Source organism: Phoenix dactylifera, chromosome 11, assembly GCF_009389715.1.
Source record: "Phoenix dactylifera cultivar Barhee BC4 chromosome 11, palm_55x_up_171113_PBpolish2nd_filt_p, whole genome shotgun sequence".
NCBI lineage: Eukaryota > Viridiplantae > Streptophyta > Magnoliopsida > Arecales > Arecaceae > Phoenix > Phoenix dactylifera.
The window spans coordinates 7,197,367-7,214,719 of NC_052402.1; the positions used below are offsets into that span (position 1 = coordinate 7,197,367).

Sequence of the window (17,353 nt, forward strand, 5' to 3'; positions counted from 1 at the left end):
TGGAGAAGAAATGTTCACATAATATTCCATATTTTTGATGAAATATGAATAATGTTCTCAACTTTACTGCTCCCTGTAGTGCATTTGATGATTTCAATAATACTGGTGATCGTAAGTTCAGAATGCCACCGATTGATTATAGGTAAACTGGCAATGCAGAAAAAGAAGGGTAAAAGGTTGGATCTTCCGATTATATTTATGATGAATGATATGTTAGGTGCTTTTAAATATCTAGCCTATTATTACATGCCAACAAGAGTTGGTGATAATTTTTATAATACGTCAAAATATTTTGCAATACCCTTAATATCCTCCATTTCATAGTAATATTTTTCTCTACTCATATTCAAAAGAATAGAAGAATATAGCAATAAGCAGGCTGCATATCTATAAGATGACCGTCATGTATATGAAAATGTTGAGATGGATGTGGGACAATTAAAGATAGTTAAAACGTTATTTTGACAATTATTGAGGAGAGAGACACTTAGAAATTTGAAGATTTATCAGCTTGCGGACAGACAAGAGACTAATAAGAAATGACAATGTAAACTACAGGGAAGGAAAGGTCAACATAATGAAAGTGAGTTGTTCCTGTTTTAGCTACTCAAATGGAGGAACTATTTGATTATAACACACTTTCGGTTTATAGAAGAAATATTGTCACAATTGGTAGTCATTGATGTGAAGAACCAGAGTCTTTGACATGAGGAATTTACGCTTGAGGCAACTAATAACTACTCAAGTAGGCAAAGGTCTCGAAGAGTACTAAGAGGTACTCAAAGAGCTAGCTTTCAATACTGCCTAGTATTCAGTTCAATCTTCTTTTGAGAACTTGAGTCTCTTTAGGTGTTAAACATGCACATGCTGGTTCTTGAATGCCAAGCAGGTAGTATCTTAGATTCTTTCTTTACTATACACCCAAAACATTTGGAGTATGTACTTCGGGACTTGATTATTTCATAGATCCAATTGTGAATTGAAAACTGAGAAACCTTATGAAATCTAGGACCGGTGGGATTGAAAGCAACGTGTGTAATCAAACATACTAATATGGTGCAGATCAGATAGAGGGTCGTTACCAACTTTGGTCCCAGCAATCTAGGGTCTTGGAAGGGACGGACTGGGGGCAGACCTGATCTTTAATATTGTTTGGCACAAAGTGGCTGTCCCAAGACTCGAACCTAGGCCATTTTTCTTGTCAGCCCAAGCTTTTTACCATTGCACCAAGCAATGGGCCCATATGGTGCAAATCGGATACACCATCTAAGTTTTTGGTCAAATAGATGGCATATCTTTGTTCACAAATGTATGTAATCTCCCAGTTAAGATAGAGACTACATTCATATATTATTGTCTGATATCTTTGTATTTATAGATATTCTCGAAAGAATAATTTGCAATTTGACGCACATGATCTCTATTGCATCATGGTGAAAGTCAAAAAATAGTGAAAACAAAGAACTATATTAGATATCACATAGTATATTTCTATTTTAGAACATGGAAGAAGAGATTGGGGAGATTCTAACAAAAAAAATGTCTTGGTTGTTTTAGTATCAGCCCAATAGAATTAAGTCCTAGTTTCCTTACTGGCTGCCTGAGTGACAGATGCCGTCATGTCAGCCTTAAAATTCTGCCAAAAACCTGCCCTCATGCAGATAATATTTGTAAATTTTTCCTCATTTATTCATTGCCTTCAGCTATTAAGAGATTGTTGGATCAACATTTTTGTTGTAATGTGGATTATTCTACAGATTGAAAGGTCCAAGGAATATGGTCCGAATTTGACTGACCTTGGAGGAAAGCATCTCTATGGGAAAAGGCTATGTCCTCCTAAAGCTTCATTTCTTAGCTCTTTGTCAAGAAGTCTGGCACAGTGGCGCCAACCAAAGAAGTACGATAGCTAGAAGCCACAATATGCAGCAGAAATCATGAAGAGGGTCTCCATTCTTCATTTCACTTCCAGCATTACATTGTATTTTTCCTTCGTTGTTCATCCGTATAATTTTGCTGAATTGCATTCAAACAATTGATTCTTACGGCTCGTTTTGGTTCACTGCATCGCATTTGTACTGCTCGTCTTCTGTAACATGACATACTCACTTATCCATGCGAACTGTTGCATTTCACTCGTACGTGCTCCACTGCATCCTGATGTCAATAAACCCCTAGAAGCATTGCATGAACTTTGAACTCACCTCTCCTCTCTCTTTGAGAACCTGCTACATCCCCCATGATTCACGTGGCTATGATGAGGCATCAGATGGCATGAACCGGGTTGCGCTTGTTTTGATCTCCGGTGGTTCATGTACTGCAGTACCACACTCACCTCAGAGCTTTGGGGGGGGGGGGGGGGTCGTTGGCGAGGCTGGAGAAGGCTGCGCTGCTGTCCTCACCACAAGCGGATTCCATGTTATCTCTCTCCATCTAAGTTGTTTTTGTTCATTACAATACAATGCTTCAATTGATTCTTTTTCCCCTGTTAGATACCAGGTGTTTGTTAAATGTGATGGTGGGGGCTTTTTGAGAATTCAAAACTAGTATCAATTTTCTGCTCAAATAATTATCAAGTTTTATTCAAGCTTGGACAGTTTAATCTCTTACAAAAAATCAAGTTGTTCGCAGAGTCCAGGAATATACATATGCAGCTCAAGCTGTCCATGATGGCTTGATTAAAGGATCATTTATAACTTTATGAGGTAATTCATACTTGTAAGTTGAGCAATCCTGGTTGTTGAATCCAAGATTTTCAGTCTTGGTACAGATCAGGTCAGTATGATAGGATCTATATCGACACATCATATCCTGTTGGAATCGGCACGGTATGCTGGCAGCATGCCATATCGAGCCTACCGAAACCCTCGGTCGAATCCAATCATACATAGGTGTGCATAATCATCTACACCAGCTAAATTGATAGCATTGGCAGTTCTAGAGACTGCTTTAAAACCATTACTCTTAGCATCGGCATGAGCATGTTTCTGTGTAAAGGATCTATTGGTACTAGATGATGCAGGGATTCTCGACGGCACTATGCAAATTTGAAGCAGAAGGCTTCTATAAACTTTGATCTCTGCAAGGTTTTCTTATTTACTCTTGGTAAATAATAAATGAATCCCGGAATGCCAACGCCCAGTCTGATAAAGAATCTGACTCCCCTGGATCGCATTCCCAGGGATCCATACTGCAGTGTTTATCCAGAACTCTACCACCAATTGGCATGTTCTCCATTTCCTAGAAGATAAATGTTGAAAGCAAGGTCCTGAGTATAGTGTTTCCGCTGAGAACCGATCCAAATTGATCAACCCACAGCTAGATGGCGAGTTTTTATTTATCGATTCATCTTATCAGCATAGGTTGATTTTAAGATGGTTTTTTTTATTATTTATTTACATTGGCAACTTACACTAACCTCATATGAGCATAATCAACACAATCAAAAGAAAGAACACTGCTCATCCAAAAAATCTCTCTGAGGTGCTGAGCAGCATAGGTGGCCACGCTTATTTGGATTCTAAGGTCTTTCAAGAAGAATGTAGGACCAGCTAAAGAACACACTTATTTGGATACGAAGAATCCTCTGTATCACTGACCAAAAAGAATTCTCCATGGAATAAGGGCAAGCAAAACAAGAAAGCAACCCTCAACAGCTGTGAGTCGTACCAAGAAAGAAGAGAAGGAAAATAGCAGGGCAAAGAACCTTGAAAGCATCCATCAAAATCAATTGAGGCACAAAAAGAAATTAACAAAGTCCACTAAGGTATCACAAACACCTGAGAGTATTCTGAGGGCAGCAGATGCCCTTCCCAACTTATTAAAAACATCTTCTAAAGCATTAAAAACATCTCCCTCTCGTTTCTTAGCAAAAAAAATGATAGGTGGTTGAGCAAAAAGAGCAAGATCAGTACTTGTAGTCCTTCACATGGAGGCTCTCAGTGACACCTTCTGCACCAGAAGCATCACCCTTGTATGTCCCAAGTGTTGCCTCTGAGTTTGCCTTGCACCTTGCTAGAAGAGCAGCCCTCGCCTTCCCGATGTTCTCCTCCTTACCAGCCCAAGCCTTGAGCGTGCTCTGCTGCAGAGCACGGCCGAAGGAGAATGAAAGCGACCAGGGCTTCTTCCCCTCCAGCTTGTTCATGGCATTCAGGTTCAAGGTTGCCTCCTCCTCACTCTGGCCCCCAGAGAGGAAGACGATAGCAGGCACCGCAGCTGGGACCGTCCTCTGGAGAGCACGGACGGTGTGCTCAGCCACCACCTCCGGTGCCACCTTCGCCGATTCCGACCCTGGGGTCACCATGTTTGGCTTGAGGAGAGTCCCCTCCAGAAGAACATGGTGGTCGTTGAGTGCCTTGTAGCAAGCAGCAAGCACCCTCTCTGTCACAGCAGCACACTTCTTGATGCAATGTGGACCATCAACAAGGATCTCAGGCTCTACAATTGGGACCAGGCCATTCTCCTGGCAGATGATAGCATAGCGGGCCAAGCCTTGAGCATTTAGATCGATCGCCAGCTGAGATGGCTCGGTTGGACCGATCTTGAGGACGGCACGCCACTTGGCGAAGCGCGCCCCCGCCTCATAGTACTTCTGGCAGCGCTTGGCAAGGTCATCATGGCCCTGAGTGGTAGTTTCACCATCGGTGCCAGCGAGTTCGATGGTGCCCTTGTCCACCTTGATACCAGGAAGGACTCCACCCTCCCTCAGGACTTCGACGAATGGCTTTCCATCTTTGGTCTTCTGGTAAAGGGTCTCTTCGAAGAGGATAACACCGCTGAGGTATTGGAGAGCACCGGGGGCGCAGAAGAGGAGCTCGCGGAGGGCACGGCGGTTCTCCTCAACATTCTCGACGTTGATGCTGGCTAGGCGCTTGCCGATTGTGCCGGTGGACTCATCAGCTGCAAGGATCCCCTTGCCTGGGGTGCCGATGTAAGCAGCATTCCTGATGAGTTCATCTGCAAAAGAATGGAAGTCAGAAATCTATCCATCCACTCAAGAAATTCCAAGCTCATAAGAAGAACAGTATGAAGTTGGAAACATATGGTGAAGTAGATACCAAACCGAGCATAGAGAACTCAGAAAAATTTAAAAGGAAGATAAAAATATATGCTTGACATGAAAAAGGCTGGTTGTCTTGTAAAGTGAAATCAAGGGAAAATAAACATCTGTAACAAAAAAAAAATGCAGTGACATCAAAGTCTGAAACACAAATAACTAACAAATTTTAAGGTTTTTTTTTTTTAAAAAAAGGCACCTACGGAAAGATACAGAAAGACTGAAACAGCTGCAATGTTTGACATATGGCAATAGACATAACGAATGTTGGAAGACATTACTACCTAAGGGTGCTAAAAATAACAAAACAAAGTGATTGAAACAGCAACAGAGAAAGCTAAAATTAAAAAAACTTTTGAGTTAGAAACAAGAACTGTCAGACAAACACTATGTTAAACAGATAGGACCAGAAAGTTTATCAAACGGATTACATGTTAACCAGGAAACAGTTAAAATCAATCAAGTATTTCAGATTCAATATTCCCTTTTCTCAGCATATTCCAGACAACTCGGGAAATAATAAGAATAGTTAAAATACCACCACCTAATTAAAATTTGCATTTGCCTATCCTCTCATACGTGTAAAGACGACCCACACTTTCTGGTTGTATCCAGAAAAATATTGCCCAGTTTGTACAACTAGACATTAAGGTTGAAGAACAATCAAACAAAAACTGAGCAAAGTAAAAATATGCCCGATAATAAGAAACTAATCAAAGTCATGGACAAGATATAGGCATCAAATACGATCATGATGCTAACTTAGGGAGTATTGCATGATTCACCACACAAATGAGACTCTGTAAGGAAATTTACAAGACTACAATGAAGACGGAAACATCATATAGATTGAGAATATCGGTCATTTCAGTTAATGCAGAAATATAAGCAAACATGGACAGAACACTGCACATATCTAGAAGTCCAGCAGAAGTATAAAATTGAAATCATTAATTTAGAGGAGTTCCATGAATTTGCACAATAAAGGATAAGATGGTACAATAAGCGATAAAGATCATATATTCAGGTGAAATGAATATTAAAAGATGCCTGGAAAAGAGAATAAAGTTAGGATGTACAGGAGGCAGGACCTAAGGGAGGAAAACCCAAATGGACATTGCACAGTAACATCTTGAAGAAAAAAAAGAGAAGAAGCTCCGACCGAAAATTTTACTCATAATAACCAACATCAACATTAGCAAAGCAAGCCTCATAACGCCAATAGATATGACATATGACATGGTTTGTCATGATGGTAACAACTAACAAGCGACGGGCACGATGAAAAGGTTGAAATAAAGAAAGATAAGCAGTATTTGTCCTGATCAGATAGTATAATAGAGGCACAAAATGATCCAAACTCAAGAAAGGGCCGCAAAATAGTTATAAATAGTTGAAGTTCTATTAGTTTTTTTTCTGTTGCACAAAGAGAACCCAAAGGAAGTTTACAACCGAGTAGGACGGATCAAAGAGAATATAGTACATTAAAAAGATATACTGAGGGAAAAGAGAACAGAAAACCCGACCCTATTGTTACCTCCAGTAACCAAAATAGGAGAAGATAAATATATGCAGTCTCTGAATCTAACTAAGTTAAAGATTCTAAATTCATCATGTAGAACCCCTTCTGTGGAATAAAATAGATTTGAAACCACTACCATGTAGAATAGAAAAGGCAAGAACAAACTAAATCAAATCAAATTGCTTTGTGCAATAATTTAACAACATGTATTGGAAAAGCATTACCAGGACCTCTGACCTCGAAATATAAACCAGAAGCAAGAAGCATATATTCAGATGACACCGAGTAGATTCACAAGCAAACTAAACAAAAAATATAGTAAAAAAATAGATCTTTTTCTTCAATTGGAAAAATATTTTCAAAAATTAATCATAAGGACAAATATGCCTCCTTTTTTATAGATCCAGAAAAGGATTGAAGACATCAATCCCAACCACCGGTTACAAAAAAAAAATAACCAGGAAAAACCATAAAACATCAAAAAAGGGGGGGAAAAAAAGAAAAGAAAAAAAGATCAGAAGACACCAAATCACATCCAAAAGCAAGTAAAGGAGACGCCTTTATAAAATCAACCGCCATATAATCACATCACAGATCCAAACCCCAAACTTTCCACCCTCATATCAAAGACTAGAAAACCCATAAGATCTCCAAATCTAAACCTTTAGACCCCAGAAAACCAAAATAGATCAAGTAGAAGGACAAGAGATCTAGGGATTATACCGCTATACTTCCCGCAGTAGGCCGACATCCTCAATTGACGATTTCTCGAAGATTTCTGAGAGAGCGAGAGGACGAAGAAAAAAAAGAGTTCTTTTTTTTATTTTCCCCTGGTGTGAGTTCGCAATTGGGGGAGGGGCGGGCATTTTAAGGCGATTGAAGGAGCCGGACCGAAATGGAAGGCTGGGCCGGCGGCCGCGGCTGTTTTGGTCAAAACTCGTGGGATGGTCTCGGTTGGCTTTCATTACCATGGGCTCCTTTTGACCCTTGTTTCTCGCCCATGGAGTCATGGTCTTTGATGCCCCAAATATGGGACCATGATGGAAGTAATCAAATTGATCTATGCAAGCCCCACTACTTTGTGCACATGCAATTGGGTTAGGAAATGGGTCTGGTTTGGGTTCGATATAATTCAAAATCTCGAGCTCATTTGCAAAATATATTGTAGATTTTGAGATTCATGAATCACCTTCGTGCGCTTAGCAATGCAACGAAAAGGTGACTTTCGTATATGGAAGTGGTTAACATTTTGCTTTGTCTTGCTAAACTAATGGTATTAAGGATTTCGAATATATTTGATGCTTTGGATTTGGCATGAACGATCTAAATACAATGCACACCATGTTCCTTGTCTAATTTGAGATTCATGGATCGCCGTTGCGTATTTAGCAATGCAATGAAAAGTCGACATTCATATATAAAAGTGGTTAACATTTTGGTTTGTCTTGTTACACTAATGGCATTAAGGATTTCAAATATATTTGATGCTTTGGATTTGGCACGAACGATTTAAATACGATGCACACCATGTGCCTTATCTAATTTGAGATTCATGGATCGCCATCGTGCACTTAGCAATGCAATGAAAAGTCGACATTCATATATGGTAGTGGTTAATATTTTGCATCCTACAAAACATTGATCCTACACAATTCCCCCTTTTTTTAACTTTATTTTTGGATCCTCACAAACACTATATATGTGAAGAATGGAATGCATGAGCATGCCAAGATTCATCAGCATTCGTGCTGCATGTGAGTGCATGCCTTTGTTGACCTCCCATCATGCTGCATTACTTCCCATGGGGGCACAAACTTTTACCCATTTTATTTGGTTACAGTATTATTCTCTCTATATTGTAGGAAAACTTTGCCCATGTTCTGCACTCTAAAATAAAGGCATTATATAAAGATAGAAGTAGCAATCTGAATAGAAAACCATTACATTGTAGATGATGATGATGCCGATCCACATCAGATGCTTCAATATGTCTTTGTGGACGTGAGGAAGATGCTAACTAGTTGGGAAGGTCAATAATGGAGCCTAAAAAATAAAGATGAGGACTCTGAAAAAAGATGTTGTCTATGTCCAGTGGGTGGTCATCTGTTGCTTATTATATTAGCAGGTCCAGCCGGCATTTCTCAAGCTTTGATTTCTGAATTCAAAAAAAAAAACATGCAGTTTGACATGGCCACCCCAGTTAGAATTTGGGGCACCAAGTTTGAATTATAGACTAGAAGGGTGATACAAGTCTCTATCTTAAGATATCAAAATGCTGGGGCCATTAGGCCTTATTTAGGTATGGCTTGGGCAGAGGCAGAAAATGGTTGAAGGTCTGAAGTTTGAAGGGCCAGACAAGCTGCAAATAACTTGGAATCTAGGAGAACTTCTATTCAGAGATTCAGAGATGAAAGTTTTAATCTCAAAGTACAAAACTATATAAGATCGTAGGTTTTTTTAATACTTGATGCAGTTATGCGGTAAGAATCGTCGCAATAAGATATCTTTTTTTCTATAATTTTGGCATCAACATAATAAATTGGACTTCAAGCACTGAACTTTCATGTTTTTACTACAATTGGAGGTAAATGAAATACAAGGGCAGAGGGTCAATACATGGTAGAAATCTGAATGGTGAAAATGAAGCGGCGCACACCGATTTTATGATGATGCATTTTCATTTCTTGAGTCAATTTTTATGCATCTTATATCGATCTAAAGAGACACAGTTACATATATAGAGGGACCTGAGTTAATCAAAAAAATAGCACTTAGTCCACTTGAAAATTTTCTCTTTGGTCGGGTAGGCTGTCTGATCAGTTTCATATCCATCAAATTGGAGTGAATTTTGTTTAGAACAAATCAAGCATCTCAGAAACACACTTCATGGGCATTAGCAAATGATAGGATTTCTTGTATCAATATGGGAATTTCAGAGGACCACCTGAAAAAGCATAGAAGTTATTAACCACTAATTTTCTTATGGATCAATGTTACACTTTCAATCATATCAACCATTCAGACTGCATGACATTGCCAAAGGAATCAAACAGTTTCCAAAATACCAAAGCAAGTTACAGGTTGATGTTTGATTGTCATAGATCTTCATAGTTGCAGGAACTACTTCATTCCAAGATGGTGCTTCCAATAGATGACTGCTATATTAACAATATAAACAATCCATGCTGTCACCAAAGAGGCTGTTGATATCTAGGGTATCAAAATATGCCCTTATTGCCCTAACGAATTAGCTTCAAACCAAGGATACTTGCAGAAATCCACAAATGCAAATGAGGAGAAACAAACACAACTAGTGAGTGAAGAGATGCGAAAAAACTTGCAGCATAACTTTTCCTACTCAATTTACTACCAACTTCTTTCGCTAACTGCCACCACATCTAGAACAACTGACGCCACAAACCATGATTGTTTTCAAAAATCTATCGCCCATTCATTGAGTTTTTTTTTGTTGCTGTTCTCATTTCATCAGTTTTGAGAACACTTAGATACTTATTGTGCAACTATAACCCAACAGATGAAGGGGAGGTAGCATGTGAAGGCCCGGTCCGGACCCGATCCACTTGATCAGCCTGGCCCATTACCGTCCCGTCCATGACATGCACGTGATAGGAGTAGAAGAGGTAGTCTTCTTCCCATTCGGCGACTCCGACTACGAGTCGGAGACCTAGGGCCACTGGATTCCTAGGGCTCCTCTAAAGAAACACCTCCCAAACTCTCTGGGTCCTCCATTGACGATCATCGAGTTCCCTCCTCTCTCTTTTCTCCCCTTGAACTCACGGTTGTCTGTCTTCGTGTTCGCCGAAAATCGGGGCTACAGTGCTCACTGAAGCTGGTAAGAACCCCGAATCCTTCTTCTTTGGCCTCCCTTTCTCTATTAATCCGTTTTCGGTCGGCTTTCGCTAAGGAATCAATCGAAAATCACTATGAAACTCCTCTCTTGTTCCGCCTTTGATTTCCTCTTCTCTTCCTTTATTGGTCATGTCCACCATTAGCCCTTATCACTGCAAGCTCCCGGCCTCTCCCCTGCATCGAGCTCTAGCCGGTGCCGGAGCCCCAGCCACCGGCAAGCGGACTGGGACACAAATCCATCGATCTAAGAACGCCTCTGTTCTGCCCCTATTTTGATCATCCTCTCCCTTTTTTGGCCGTCGGTCATTGCCACCGATTGCCACCACTTGCAACCGGACCTCAGACTACGTTACCAACCCTCCGGCGTTGACCCCCACCATGATTACAACATTGGTTCAGCCTCCTTATTCCCCTATTTTTTCAAGAAATCAAGAAAGAAGAAGAAGGGAGGAGGACAGAGAGCCCATCCCTCTCTTACTCTTATTTTTTTTTAGGAGACCTATGGATTCCAGGATCTACGAACCCTAGTTGACCCATGGAAAGAGGCCCTGAATTGCTTTGGTGGTCGGGCCGCCTACTGGACTCGATTATCTAGGCCCTGTTAAGTATTTCTAAAATCCACTGATGATGAGCCCTATCGAACGACTTTGGCCTTGATCGAGTCCATACCCCATGATTCATTGATCGAGTTGCTTACACCTGACCTGTCCAGAGTCGTTAAATACCGTCACCCGACCAATTATATCCTTTTCTTATTATTTTAATCCTATTAAAATCATCGAACAAAAATTAATTTTATTTTAATATTTTTAAATAGAGTTAATTGATTTGCCTAGTAAAGCTTGACAATCTAAGGCGAAAGAGGTAAATAGATCTTACTCCTTATTATTTTTCAAATTATCATATTTTCCATTCATATAATTTGCTAGCGAAGATATTATGATTTTCTTAAAATTATAAATCAACATATATATTATAAAAATTATATTTTATTATAAAAAATAGTTTTATAAATATTTTAATAAAAATAACTGTGTTCTAACATATGAATCAGATCATGTTATTTAGTATTTTTCATCTATATATGTATAAGTTTTAAGAAAAAAAATATAAAGTTTCTTAAAGGCTCTCACTCGCTTTAGTTTCAAACATGCGCTATGGGATTATAACATAACAAAATATATTCTTCCACAATAATTTCACAAAATTTTAAGTAACCAACAAGAAACTAAGTGTCCATTAGACAGGTCAAAACTGTCAAAGAGCATCTCTTTTGAGGAGGCTTTAAAAATAAAACAAAGCAGAAAGGAATTGCGCAAAGCATCCAACTGTGCTGCTAAAATTTGCAGCACCAGTGAGCGAAGTTCATTTCTTTTCCCTTTTCCCTAGTCTTGCCAACCATTAATGGCTACAAGCAACAACATCAACAGGACCTTGAAACTAAGAAATGTACAATAATTTTGAAAAGCATGGAAAAGGATATCCTACTCCACAAGTGGGAAAGTGCCATTTGAAATTGAAGGAACTTTTCCTCACCAGATTCAATCTACAGGATGCTTGGCTTTCGCAAAGTCTGTACATCACTCTCCCTGCATCTATGGATTAGACCAGGTAATCATAATAGACCAGGAAAAGGCTGTCTGGAACTCTGAGAGGCAAACTATCTATATAGCCATGGAAGCGCCTCAAGTTTTCCTTTTCTAAAGTCACAGTGTCAACCACATCGCCATTGCTTGTAAGCACCCAGAGGTCTCTTGAACGAACTCTTTTCAGGCTTCCCCTGCAAAATGGGCAGGACTGCGATCTTGTATTCCTGAGTATTTGAAACAAAACCAATACTAGATAGCATTAGAAACTAACAAAACATCAATCAAACCAAGAACGAAAAGCAAATGAATAGTTAAGTGATCACCAGTCACGATAGCAGTTTATGCACATTGCATGGTTGCAGTTTGGCAGGACCATCTTGGTACAAATCTCCATACAAATTCCACATTCATTCTCTCTCTCCATATCCTTATCAGAAAGCTTTCTCCACACTTCCATCCTCTTCCTGCTCATTAGCTCTTTACATCGACCTCTATCTTTAGACTCATCTTTCTCCATCAAGAAACCTTCAAGTTGTTGAAGTGAAGGATATATAACAGCTGCAATTTTAATTCGGAAAAGAAGGCTATGCATTCAGCTATACAACAAAAAATAGACCCAAGAATGCACCAATGAAAGCTAGAAGGAAGAGTTGAAAATAGACCATAAAACTGGCTAAGGCTGGCCCTCCTTTCAAATGTAGATATTGTAGTGTTTCCATCAGTATAAACCTGAATCATTCAGATTAAAACCTCACTTGATCATCCAAGGGTCAATTTCATAGAAACAGAACCTACTACTTCTATGAATGAAATTTACTAAATTTCATATTGAAAACATACCTTGTAGATAAGTATGTGGAGAAGGCCTAGATAACTTGGGAGGGAATAACAACAAGTGCAGTCCATCCACTGGATTAGGAAAAGAAAGAATGGTGCCAGAGGGCTGTAAGATAGCTTCATCTGAAGGCATGCACCACCATAAGCTCTATGAATAGTATCTGCCCTGAAAATCCCACCATCCCATCATAATCAAACATCCATCCATCTCAATCCCCCATCTAAAAAAATCCACAATCCAACAAGAAAAATACTGGAAACAAATAAAATCAAAACCACATCAATAGCAAACAGTAGTTGCTTTCCAAAACTGAGTTCAAAGTTAGACTAAAGAATCAACATAATCCAAACAAACAGCAATAAGCAAAAAAAAAAAGGACCCAAAAGTAGGCAGAGAGAGAGAGAGAGAGAGAGAGAGAGAGGTTACAGGGTGTTGGCATGGTGTATATCAGCTTCAAGGGTCTTGAGAGATCCTCTGAAGGATGAAGACCTGGCAAGCTGGCTCTGCAACATGATTTCAGGCCTTGGGGAGGGAGGAATAGAGATGCTAATAGATAGAGCTTGTGTGAAGAAGGAGGAGGAGGAAAGAAAGGATTGGGAACTCTTTTGGCTGCTCTTCCGAGCTCAAATGATGGATGTAGGATGATAAATGTTTGAGGGTGGTGGAAAAAAAAGCATCAAACAAATACAGGACTGCAGAGGGAAGGGAAGGGAAGGGAAGGGAAGGGACCGCTGAGTTTCCAGAAATAATAATAATAACTCTAGATTGAATGGTTCCAAATTGGACAAAGCTGGTGGGGCCCGCGTGAGATAGACTGGGTTCAGTCCGCCCTTGTGTTGCTTGGGCGGCTCGAATTGGACCATTTGCTGGTCTCCTGGCCAGGCTAAGAAAGCCGGAATGAAAGTCAAATTTAATAAATAAAATATATAATTTTTATTTATATTTAAAATTTAGATATATAAGTATCTAACATGTTTTTGCGACTATAATCAATGTAGGACTAAACACACGCCCGTACGGATCCTGATAAGCCCGTGATCAACCTTTGATACTATTTATAACAATTTAAGATCTTAAAATTTTTATTTTATTTTTTTTAATTCTATATAAATATCCAAACATGCGCCTGCACGAATTCTTACATATTTATATAATATTTATTAACTAAATTATATTTTAATATAATATTTAATAAACTGAGCTGAAAGATTCACTTCCCCATGCCCAACCTAAACATTGGATTCAAAGAATTAAAGATGTGGACAACTTGACTATAATTTTAATATAATAGTCATAGGTCGACCCAACTAAAAAATGCAACCTATTCTCTAGAATTCTTGACTTCAGAAAAACTAAAACCAATCAATACTTCAAAGGCAAAGCTCCCGTTCTCACTTCTCACCCAATTTAAACACCAGTTGAAGCAACCAAGTCAGCCCCAACTTGTCAGGTGAGTTGGAGATCAGGTTTGACTCAGGTTTAGGTATTTTTCGGATGGAGCAGATATATTGGTCTCTCAAGTTTAGATTGAAGTCTACTTTTGCATAGATCAAAATCATCATTTTGCTGATGATAAACCCAATCGACCAATGCTTTGAATGCATCGGTTTTGCCGGAAGATTCAAACTGACTTGTTTGGAGCTTACGTTATGGTTTTCTTGGACCAGTTTTGATCATCCTTGTAGAACTATTTAACATACATTTGGTCTTTTCTATAAGAATTATTTCATATAATTAGTTTGGAGGTTAGTTATGAACTTGATGTTTCGTCGTAAAATAAATAATGGGGCCAAATGTTATACAATTAGTGAGTGAAATATTTTCTACCTTTAGATGCATCAAATAACTTTTTTCATTATAACCTTTTAGGCGCAACAACTAATGCTATTAAAAGAATTATGTTTTATTTTGCTACTACGAAAATCCTATCAATTCTAGAGTAATTAAGGGCTTGAAACTTGGGAGAGACCAGGATACAATGAGAACAAGGAAGTTAATAAGTAGAAAGCACTGAATCAATAAGTAATTAATTAGCTGCTTTGGATTTTCCTTTCTGCTCCCATCAAATCCAAGTTCAATTTACCTCTCCCTATATCTGTATCTCATCCCTTTAATTTGATTTTTCCATGACCAGGTTCAAGTTCTCACCATGTTTAATCTTTATATTTTCTCGTCAAGATGTAACTTGTGTACTTTCAATATTTGAATCCTTCCTTCTTCTCTGTTGACATTGATTAATCTTTTATATTGTTGAAGATTACTTTTATCTTTCATGATGAGATTGTTATGGTATCGGAGATCCGATTGGCTTATATGGCGTAACATATATGGTTGGATAGGAACGCCTGAATCTTCGACGATAGACGGGAGTCTCCGTGGAGTATTGTGGAGAGAGCTCGTATCCAGGCGACTAAAAGATCACCAGGGCTATTATGGCGAGTTCATCTGGGATAGCCGGGGACATTTGGGACCCTAGCTCGGCTGCATTAGCGCCCAAGTTCCTCCTTATCTCTTGGGAGCCCCCACCCTCTGGCTGTCTAAAGGCGAACTTCGATGGTAGTGGTCCTGGAGTTGGCGGCAGGGCCGATGTAGGTTTTGTGATCAGAAATCACGACTCACATATGATTGTTGCGGGCGGGCGGATTGCCGATGGGCTTTCACCTATAGGAACAGAGCTTAGGGCAGCATGGAAGGGTATCTTCCACGTGAGACGGAGGCTGGGGAGTGAGCACATCATCTTTGAGGAAGACTCGGCCACAGTGATTGACTGGATATGGGAGGAGAGATGGAGAGGGATGGGAGTCCCCTGCTTTGCGACATCCGTTTGATGCAGAAAGACTGTAGCGCCTTTCAGACAATGTACGTATATTGAGAGGCGAACAACTAAAGATTGGGTTGCTTTCTATGCTGCGCAGCACTCCAGAGATATACGTTGGCCACATCAGGGGGCTAAGTTCCTCTATTTTGTATTAGTTCTTTTTCTTTAGTTTTTTGAGATGCTAGGCTTATTTGACATCCTCTAACTTATCAAAACGATTAAGATTTTCTCATTTTCATCTTCTTAGAATTGTGCGCGCCTGCCCCGTCATTCATGTTATGTAATAGGATATTTTTTTCGGCTAAAATAGTTTGACTCTATATCTTCTTTTTTACTTTTTGATACCATGCGTTCGAGCTGTGTTTTAAGACATTGTATTGTGCATATAAGAAAAAGGTATGGCAGTGTTGCTTGCTAAAGAGATGGTAATGAATGACAACCAACAGCTCACTAGTTGAGCATCTTGCTGGCCAATTAAAAGTGAATGCTATTCTTAAACGAGGATGGTCTCTCCTGGGCCACACACATTTACAGAGAGGCGAATAGCACCATACACGTCTACAGAGAGGCAAATAGCGCGGCTGACTGGGTGGCCTCATTTGCGGTCCACCACTTAAAAGGATTCATTTGGGGGGACCATGTATCTATGCCCCAGTCTATGTGTTATTTGCTTTTTTTTAATTTTGTTGGTTGTACCCATGTCCGGCGCGTGTGAGTTGCCGTTTCACCCAAAAAAAAAAGTGAATGCTATTCTCCCATTGATCAAAGTGGTGAAAGAGTGAAATGCGACATTTTATTGCTATGTGTCTGCGATCTAGATTGAAAGAGAGAGTATTGAGACGGATGAATATTATTTTTTATTTATCGAACATACTAGCAAGAGAAGAAGTCTGGCTTTTCTTTTCTTTTTTTTTTTTTTGGTCAAAGATAGGAGAGGGAGAGGAAACCTCACCTGCATAGCAGCCCCCACTGGCCCCCTTTCCACCAGAAAATGTTCGATGCAGGCTGCAAGTTTTCGTGTATCCTCTCCGACCTATAGGTTTCTCCCACTGGATTCCTCACCCATGTGTGAGTACATCATCCCAGCACCACCTCGATACCAGCGAACCAGCAATGCTTCCACCGAAAGAATACGTTCAGGGCAAGGAATATTTATATCTAATGGCGTAAAGAATACGTTCAAGGATGATTGCCAAAAGCTATATCTACTGCTACTTGGTAGGTGGAATTCGTTCAGTGCCCTCTTTTCCATTGTAAAATTTGCGTTACATTTAATTTTCAATGCAGATAGAGTATATTTGTTTGCATGCTGGAAGGTCCGCCTGTCAGTGGTCTTATAAGTGACCCACGATAGAACTTTAGCTCCTACCATGTTTGACAACCTTATGAAACATATCACACTTATTCAAAGCACTGACTAAATATGTAGTCCAATTCTTCCTACATGAAGATTTGTGAATAAATATGAGTTCATTCATGGGTAGTAAGTTTGCGTGTCAGCATTGAATTCCTGGTAGTAGATTCATAATTTAAAAAGTTTTTGTGATTGTTTTAGAAGAAATGGAACAAAAGATACATAGAACTAGGACAATTATTGTATGAGGTTTATACAATGCTAGATGTAGAGGTGCGATTTGAGCATCATGAGCTGTTCCGTAATAAA

General features: G+C 39.4%; 3 protein-coding genes across 3 annotated transcripts in view; 1 reads left to right on the forward strand and 2 right to left on the reverse strand.

The window, feature by feature from the left end:
- LOC103714461 overlaps window positions 1-2,211 on the forward strand; it is a 16,915-nt gene extending 14,704 nt beyond the window's left edge. Inside the window, exon 14 of the mRNA XM_008801715.3 lies at window positions 1,758-2,211. Within this exon, the coding sequence (XP_008799937.1) occupies window positions 1,758-1,910 (153 nt within the window). The 3' untranslated portion in view covers window positions 1,911-2,211. The remainder of the gene's footprint in view (window positions 1-1,757) is intronic.
- Window positions 2,212-3,699: 1,488 nt separating this feature from the next.
- Window positions 3,700-7,534, reverse strand: LOC103714462 (fructose-bisphosphate aldolase 1, cytoplasmic-like). Its single transcript, XM_008801716.4, has 2 exons — window positions 7,299-7,534; window positions 3,700-4,953 (listed from the first exon to the last, which is right to left on the reverse strand). The coding sequence occupies exons 1-2, from the start codon at window positions 7,324-7,326 to the stop codon at window positions 3,905-3,907; spliced, it is 1,077 nt and encodes a 358-aa protein (XP_008799938.3). The 5' UTR covers window positions 7,327-7,534; the 3' UTR covers window positions 3,700-3,904.
- Window positions 7,535-11,756: 4,222 nt separating this feature from the next.
- On the reverse strand, window positions 11,757-13,602 carry LOC103700497 (E3 ubiquitin-protein ligase AIRP2-like). Its single transcript, XM_039131436.1, has 5 exons — window positions 13,299-13,602; window positions 12,875-13,037; window positions 12,697-12,763; window positions 12,358-12,592; window positions 11,757-12,258 (listed from the first exon to the last, which is right to left on the reverse strand). The coding sequence occupies exons 1-5, from the start codon at window positions 13,382-13,384 to the stop codon at window positions 12,048-12,050; spliced, it is 762 nt and encodes a 253-aa protein (XP_038987364.1). The 5' UTR covers window positions 13,385-13,602; the 3' UTR covers window positions 11,757-12,047.
- Between the last annotated feature and the right edge of the window lie 3,751 nt (window positions 13,603-17,353).